Source organism: Scleropages formosus, chromosome 17 (assembly GCF_900964775.1).
Source record: "Scleropages formosus chromosome 17, fSclFor1.1, whole genome shotgun sequence".
NCBI lineage: Eukaryota > Metazoa > Chordata > Actinopteri > Osteoglossiformes > Osteoglossidae > Scleropages > Scleropages formosus.
Genome location: NC_041822.1, coordinates 25,438,650 through 25,447,365, shown reverse-complemented (window position 1 = coordinate 25,447,365; position 8,716 = coordinate 25,438,650). Strand labels below are relative to the sequence as shown.

The 8,716-nt window shown below is 47.7% G+C and overlaps 1 protein-coding gene across 1 annotated transcript in view; it reads left to right on the top strand.

Moving 5' to 3' along the window:
* Window positions 1–453: 453 nt before the first annotated feature.
* The window catches only part of LOC108921936 (serine/threonine-protein kinase ULK1-like), a 29,192-nt gene continuing 20,929 nt past the window's right edge, over window positions 454–8,716 (top strand). The window contains exons 1-5 of the mRNA XM_029259449.1: window positions 454–1,686; window positions 2,184–2,276; window positions 2,400–2,441; window positions 7,064–7,096; window positions 7,626–7,662. Coding sequence (XP_029115282.1) covers window positions 1,597–1,686; window positions 2,184–2,276; window positions 2,400–2,441; window positions 7,064–7,096; window positions 7,626–7,662 — 295 coding nt within the window. The 5' untranslated portion in view covers window positions 454–1,596. The remainder of the gene's footprint in view (window positions 1,687–2,183; window positions 2,277–2,399; window positions 2,442–7,063; window positions 7,097–7,625; window positions 7,663–8,716) is intronic.

Genomic DNA, 8,716 nt, shown 5'->3' with positions numbered 1-8,716 from the left:
ACGACTGCAGCGGGAAGCTGAACAGAAAAAGAAAGTGAAAGAAGCATCAAATCGCCCAAAAACAGCTTGATGTTTATTTGGCAGACATGTCTCTCCAAAGTGACGTCCAGTGAGCTCCATGTAGTGTTATCAGCGCACACACCTTATTCACCAGGGTAACTTACACTGCTAGATACACTACTTACACAGGGTCACTCATCCATGCATCAGTGAAACACACTCTTTGTGTCACAACGTGCTCAGTAAACAAAGGACAGTGAGTGTAACAATGCTTATTACTACGATTATATTCAAGAATTTTACCGAAACGGAAACCCAACCATAAATAAATTGAGCACATCTGTCTTGTTCAGCTTTAACTGATTATGAAAATAATAAATGAAAGAAACGTGAAAGTTTCCAAACATGATGATGAACACTGGACATTTCAGTCGGCAGAAGCATTAACGGGAGGTAGTGAATGGTATTTATTATGTACTTGGAGATATGTCACTGAGTTCTTTTTTTATTATTGTAGTTTGAACTGAATTAAAAAGTAAAGAAGAAGAAATAAGTAAAGTGTTGCTCTGTGACCCTGTACCCTGCGGACACCACTTGCATCTCAAAACACAGCAGACCACCGGCAACTGGTTGGTCATAAGAGACTCCTGATCATTGATGGAAGAAGGGGGTACAGTACAGTACAGTACAGAACAGAGTATTTATACTTATTCTGCATGATTCTTACTTAGTGGTAATAGTGACTTTAGAGATACGAACAAATCGAGATACGAGCGGACCTCCGAGGCAGTCTGTGCGCATAGGTTGAGGACCCAGAGATGACGGCGACGACGACGAAGAAGATGATCTAAGTGATTAATATTAATAAAATTCCATCTCCGTATTTTACACGCAACCCCGCTGTCACGACCTGGCTCCGGCGCGCATGCGCAGTCCGCTCCGCAGCCGGGGGCTCTTTTGTTTAGGCGCATCTACTTCAGCCGAGTCCTCGTCTGCGAAGTCGGACGGTTTGAAAGAGTCGGCGGATATCGAGCTCACTTTGAGGGCGAATAAACGCAGAAATCGCCCTGTGGAACGGAGTATAGCCGCGCCTCATCTCAGATCTTTTAAGTCATGTTTTAGTGTGATAGGGAGTGGAGACCCCGGCCGGGACCAGTCTTCCTTTGGACCTTTTGCCTCAGTCAGTGCCTGTGTGTACAAACAGAAACAGGACGGATCATCTCGCGCCTCTTAAGGTCGTCCTCCTCCTCCTCCGAATCCGCGCTCGTCTTTTCCCCCCCACTTTTGCTTTTTATCTTTCTTTGTTGCTCTCGCCATGCCTCGTCGGGGCTCCTTGTGAGGCCATGTTGGAGCGACGGGACTGACAGCGGGAGCCTCTGCTGCCCCCACTCCCCCCCCCCCCGGGCTAACATGAGCAGCGCCGGCGGTGTCTGCAGCGACAGGCAGCCCGTGGGACGCGCGGGCGCGGGGCCCCTCTCGACGTGCCGCCCGCTGAGTGACGGGCGCGAGCGCAGCGCCGCGGGGACGCGCGCCGGGGGAGCCGCGTCCTGACTCCGCCGTCCGTGACTCCTCCTCGCTCCCGGGAGTCCCGCGGCCATGGAGACCGTGGGCAAGTTCGAGTTCAGCCGGAAGGACCTGATCGGGCACGGCGCCTTCGCGGTGGTCTTCAAGGGGAGACACAGAGAGGTGAGGTGTGGGGAAGGTGGGTAGGAGAGCCCGGGGCTCGAGTCGAGGGTGCCATAGCATAGGCCATGCATACGTGCGTCGCTTCGTGTCGCTTCGTGTCGCGTCTGCACCGCCGGGCAGCGCGCAGCCGAGCAGGGACGGGCGGTCCACCTTAACGTTGTGGAGGGGCCTGCGGTCGAAGTGCTGCTGAGCAGAAACTGAGAAAGCGACAAAACACAGGAATTAACAAGAGGGACAAGACCAGCTAAGGGCCCTGTTATTTAACATCTTGGCGGAGATTCTGCCGCGGGGGGGGGGTGTCGCCTGGACCGGGGCAGGTGCAGTAATGCTGCGTTGCGCTACTGGTCCATGATGGTGGCATTCTCTTTGTGTCACTGCTGTCGGGTGGGGGAAGGGGTGAGGGGGCAGGTATTATTGCAGAGAGGACATGGAATTGTGCAACTATTATCGGTACCTCGTTATCTTGAGAAACATAAGCACCTTGTTTGTTCCACCAGAAACACGACTGGGAAGTGGCCGTGAAATGCATCAACAAGAAGAACTTGGCCAAGTCCCAGACGCTGCTGGGCAAGGAGATCAAGATCCTGAAGGTGTGACGTTGAGCGTTTTTATTTTATCACTCGAAGAGAATAATTTTATAATCATCGTCACTGTTTCTATCTGGTTACTTGGAACACGGCTCACTTTGACACTGTCCTGTATTTCACCTTAAGGAGCTGAAACATGAAAACATCGTTGGGTTGCTCGACTTCCAGGTACGTTTATTAAAGCTCAATTATGTATATTTTGTTTTCCTTGTAGAAACCGGGTCACCAGCTCTTTGGCCCAGTTGCTCTGTTTTGTTTGCTCTCTCTGATCACGTGTCTCCCTGTTGACATGCCATGTGCGTGCGATCTGATTCGCTCCAACGAATGACGCTGGGAAGGGAGTTTACCGTGGCGCTTTCTGGGAGTTGTAGTCCTCTTTTGGTGGAAGTATAGGATAAGTTTTAAACGTCGTACTACAGTACCCATAAAAACTCGCTGTTTGTAGTTCGCTGTCGTTATATTATTGAATCAACATTTCTTGGAAAGCAGTGGCAGAAAGTGCAACTGCGAAGAATAATTGTCACGTACCTTTAAAACACTTAATCAGCACCTCGATATTTGTCAGCTCCTCCAGTGGCCTGATCGTTTGCAGTTACATATGTACAGTAGAAGTTTTCTCAAATACTCAAAAGTAAACATGATTTCTTTGAAGTCAGATTCAAATGTATCGGCTTCCATGTGTCTTTCAACTTATCTGCTCAGTGCAGGGTTGTTACATTATTATTATTTTTTTAGTGTATTTTTCAGAATTACAAAAATGAGTTCTTGTTCAGTTAAATTAACTCCAAATTGGTAAAAAAAAAAAAATCCGTTTGTTGAAAAAATTGAGTGAAGCATACAACTCTCAATACATAAAAACAATTTTCTTGAAATCCAGCATCGTCGTATTCTTTTCTTATCCTCCTCCACCCATCGTGAACCGTAATTGTTACAGTAAGTTTGTTCCAAATTTGTTATAATAAAACATTTGTTTACACATAAAAAGATTACTGCTATGTCAATGATTTTTTTTTAAACATCACATGAGTGATATGGCCAGTGAATCACATGTCTGGACCCTGACACCCCCCGCCTCATTTGTTCAGATTTGTGCTGATGAGCTGTACTTCATTAATCCGTCTTGAATTAGTGTCTCACTACTCCTGCAGCAATTCTATAAAGCTGTCATTTGCTCATTGGCCTTCAGTACTAGTAGGGTGGCCAGTGTCCAGTCTGTAGACTGCTGCTACACCGGTATGCTGTATAAATGGATACATCGTTGCTGTGAAAAAGTATCATCTTATTTTTGGCAACTTTCTGACGTGAAATTTGTTCGTCTTATTTGTTGGTTTCGGTAGTACAGGTGGTCCTCGACTTGCACAAGGGGCTGCTGTTCCGGCAACTTTGTCGTAAATCGCAAACCCCCTTATGCTGTCGTAGTTGTGCCACTTTTAGCTGCAGTGACTGCGACGGAATGCAAATATTTTCAGACAGTGCTGTAGCTTAGTGTACTAAGCCTTTTGTTGCGAGAGCCTTTGGGAAAGGTGTCCGATCAATAAACCTTGCAGAGTGTTGCAGTTGGCCTTTTCAAAGTCACACGTGGTCAGCGCCCCGTGGGGTTTCAAAGTATTGACTGTACTCAGGAGTCGCCTATGAGTCTGCAGCCAAATCCCTCCTCTGGAGAAACGCGTCTGCTAGATGAATAAATGCAACGTTGGTGGTGTGGGAAATCCTAGCTGAGATCTCGGCTCCCTGAATGCATGTGTTGCTCACTTGTAGGCAAACTGGTTTACGGAGAAGGTGAGAGTGATGTGTCCTGCTCGTGTTTGGAGACTCTGGTCCATGTGGAGGAAGTTGCTTGAGCGCCTGACCCATCAGAGCAGACTCTGTTTTCCCTGGCAGGATGGGAGAAAAGTGTCAGCCCGGCTTGTCCGAGCGGCACGCGGGGCACCCAGGGGAGATGCGTGTACCCGTCTGTCTGGTATGTGTGATTTGGCAGGAACGCAGTCACTCGCCATGTTTGCCGTGTGCAGTAGTTACTGCCAGCTTGGACTCAGTCCGCATTTGAGCAGCCGGCTCGCGCTAAATAAGACTGCTTTGTCATGTCCACGGAGCCCGAGATGAGACACGTGTTGCGCCACATCACTTGCCCCTTTTTTTTTTTTTTCCATTTTTAAAAACTGTTTATGCAGCAGTGACCCGTCTTTTTTTTTTTTGACCTGGCAAGGTAAGGGTGCCGTGGTGACCAGTCAGGCTGCTATGGTAACCTATTGAGGTTGAGGACAAAAGACTGCGAGAGGGGTTATGGGAATAGGGTTCCATGTGGCGGACCCAGCAATTGGGAACAGGACGTCTAGATGGGACATGTGGCACAGGTGACTGCTGGGCCGTGTCTGCAGCTCCTTTCACCTGCAGACAGGTGTACAGGTGTGTGTGCGGAGAAGGTGTCCACAGTAATGGGGCCCAGTTTAAGTGGTCTGTTTTATAATTCACAGAACACTCTTTGCTAATCACATTCACCGGCTCCTCAATTTACGCAGCTGGGTTCAGAAGTCTGTTCGTAACGCTGTTCATAACTCAGTCACTTTTACCACCAATCTGCAGTCGGCTTAGTAATGGAGACGTCCTGTAATTTTTGCACTTGTTATAGGCTCTGTAAAAACCTCAAAAAGCAAGTAGGGATTATTGAGATAAGTCTGTAAGAGTTATTAAATTAATTTTCTAAAAAAAAATTCAAACATCATTAAAATTTAGAGTCCCATAGACGTGCTGTGTTTGTCAGTTTCTGGCCACTTTCAGCTCTTTATTTACACAATCAAAGGTTTCATACAGGTAAGATTCTGTAAAAACTTTTGATGTAACTATAATATAAAAAATTACTTTGGCTTTTTAACATTTTATTAACTAATGTAACTACATTAAAATTGATTGGGGGGAAAAAACTCCAAAAATTACTTTTCAATGTAGATTGTCGACCAATTGATCCAATACACATGTGCAGCGTTCGTCATCTTGCTATTGGTCACGGCACTCAGGAACACGAGCTGTGAACGCAGTGGAAGTGAGTTGAACTAAAGCAGGTCGGAGCTCTTGTTCAGTTTGGCTGCTCTTTAACGGCAAGATGCAGGAACACAGGTTGCTTTTGCTCTGTAAGATCAGAAAGTTCGGCAAACAGATGAGTGAAGAAAAGCCCTCCTAAAATAGGAAAATATTCTGGGAGATGTTTGTGACTCGAACGCTTGTTGCGCTCTGGCTTTCCATGTTACGAGTACAGCTTTTGGAACACCGTGGGTTCATCAGAGCATCACTGTGCCTCCAGCTGTTTTTGGGGAAGTTATTTTTGGAAAATCTCATGTGTCAGGGGTATTTAGCACCTTGTGCGGTGGTTCTGCCCGCCTGGGGCCTCGGCCCCAAGAGCACTTGGCACTCGGCTCCTCCTCCTCGGATTAGAGGGAACTGGAGGCACTTTGTGGCTCCAACCTGAGCTTAAGTGTAATTAAACGGTGTCCCACAGTAAAACCACTTAAATAAACCAAACACACGTGACGGGCACGGACGGATGTTGTTCGTGGGACGTTTACCACTTCCCTCTCCTCCTCTTCTAGTTGAATTCCTGAGCTCTAGGGTTGGCGGTGAACTTTTCTTGTTGTTCATGTTTGACTGAGCGACAGAGATGGAACTCGTTGATTCGCGTGGGAAGTGGGTGACCTCGGCTCTTGCGGTTTTGCTCTTCTCCTCTCGGGCGTTTCTGCCACACGCTGCTCCCCGGTTTGGACGAGTGACAAGTGACAGGCCTCAACGCTCACAGCGTTGTTTTTGGGCCGAAAGGGAGGTTGATGTGCAGAGTGAGAGAGTCACTTGGCTCTTTGTAATCCTCCGTCTTTGTGTGTGTGTGTGTGTGTGTGTGTGTGTGTGTGTGTGTGGAATGCAGATGTTTCCAGGCTGTAACATCGACATGGCGAACAGGGCCAGCAGGTGGCATGGTGTGTAAAGCCTCCCACTTCAAAGGACTTGGGTTTGACCCCCCCCCCCCCTTTGCGTGGCTGTGAACTGGACGACAAATTGTTCGAATGACCAGCTGAAGATGAAGACAACGATGCCTGGTCAGCAACACGACTGGCCTGGGGCGGCCTGGCAGGCACAGCCCGCTGGCCGTTATGTAAGAGATATGCCTGTTGCTAGGTGACCACAGGACCTTCCAAGTGGACACGCTCTTCTGTTGATCCTGACGGCAGCATCAACCGGTTACAAAATGATTTTTTTTAAATTTTATTTTAAAGAAAAATTGTGCAAATGAAAGAAATATGAGCCATAACCTTGATTTATAGACGAGTGTTTGGGTTGGATGTAAGTGGGCAGAAAAGAAATTTTAAGATGGGCCTAAACCTTTTTTTTTTTTTTTTTTTTTTTTTTTCTTCCCCCTTGTGGCACTTTTACCATAGTTCTGATGATGACACTTGTACCTGGATGAGATTTGCACTCTCACTCCCAAAATGGTCTTTCTTTAACAATGATCAAAATATCACATGGGGTGATAACATCATTTTCCCTCTTATTTTAAGGTTGTTTTTCGTTGTTGACTTTCCAGGTTGTAACGCCCAGTTTTCACTCTGATTTACTCTTTAGCTACCTGTTTGTTCTCTCCGCCGAGAGGGGACTTGTGGCAGATCTGGAGCTGTTCTCTCTGTTTTCTCCTGGTCTTCAGTCTGTGTTGCTCCTCCAACAAAATGCGGCGTCTCAAACTGATGCCAGGTCCCAGCTGAGTACTACGTTTACTGCTGTTTACCACATTCTCTCTCTTGTGTTTCTAGGAGATGGCGAGCTGTGTGTACCTGGTCATGGAGGTGAGAGTCCCACTCTTTCCGGGTTGCACAGAAAGCCCAGTCGAGCTGATGATGCGATGGTTTTAGTAGCTGCAGTATTAATATTATCGATGCTGTGTCTTCACGGGGGGTTCTGTGGGCTCATCCGGTGTCTGCGGGACCCGCGTGACCATCGTGTGTGTGTGTTTCATGTCACTGCTCCCCCATTCATTCCTGTGAACTTTGTGCATATGAGTTATGGGCTGCATGCACAACAGTTACACATTCCTAATTTTGTAGCTCAAACACGATCACATGGGGTGTGAGGACCGTGGTAAAGGAAGCTGTTTGTTCCAGTAGTCCAAAGCTGTGTTACAGCATGTCACTGTTATGGGGGAATGGGCTGGGAAACTCTGTGTGTGTGTGTGTGTGTGTGTGTGTGTGTGTGTGTGTGTGTGTGTGTGTGTGTGTGTGAGAGAGACCAGTATAGCAGAGCTGTCTGTTTGACACACACCGGTGGTGTTTGCAGTGTGAAGGTGACATTACCTGTCTCCCCCTTCTCTCTCCCCAGTACTGCAATGGCGGAGACCTGGCCGACTATCTCCACTGTAAGTGTGCTCCTCCGTGTGCTGAAGACCCCCAGCAGTTCGGTGCCCGTTTTCCAAAGTGATCCATGGCGAAGGGCAACTGGTGCCAAGGTGTTGCTCGCCATCTGGTGTTCCGTGTGCAGTCAGTTCTGCTGCGTCGTGTGTTCTAGCTCTGCGTGAATGTAACAGCAGATACTGTTTGTGCGGAGCCAGCGCCTTTGGGTTGGAAGGTCGTAGGTTCAAATCCCACATCCAGCTGTGGTGCCCCTGATGAGAGTACTTGGCCTAAGGTGATATGATACAAATTACCCTGCTGTATATTATTGTAATTCACTTGAAAAGTGTCAGCTTTAGGTAAATAATGGCTATGATGATGATGATTGAAAGATACTGATTTGTGCATCTGGCAGACTTCTCCAAAGTGACGTAAGCAAATTACATCATCAATGGATAGAGCACTTAAATATTTAAAGTCATAAAAGCACAGCTTATTTGTTCAACACCACTGTTGTCACGGTGCACGTATTGCTGCCACTCCTGGTATACGATAAGTGACCTAAAAGTAGGAGAATAGGTAGGTGAACAGTAGCGGGTGGTGAAGAGGTCATTTATGAAAGTGTCAGGAGAGAAGTGGATCTGAAAGAGGTTTTGCTGAGACCCATTTTGTATGCTGGGAGGGATTCAGCAGCTCTAAGGGGCAGAGGGAGCTAAAAATGGAGAACTGTCAGACTTTGGATTTTGAACCCCTTGCAAAGCCAGAGGTAAAGAAGCTCAGCACTCCTGCTGGGTGTTGGAACTCATCAGGTGCTGTAAGTGTTGGACATTGAAATGGAAAGATAATGACAACATCCTGTCTGGAGCTATTATGTAAGTGGCAGCAGAAACTCCATGACCACATATGTTGGGGTGTGGTGCGGCGGAGGGGGCTGTCGGTGGAAAGAGAGCCCCCCCCCCCAACCCTGACCCGCTTCACCTCCCTTGACTCAGCCGGTCTATTTAAAGCGTGATGGCATCAGTGCGCTGGTCCAGCAGTTACGCCTCACTGGCGCGGCGCTGTGCCACGCGGCACCGTGGG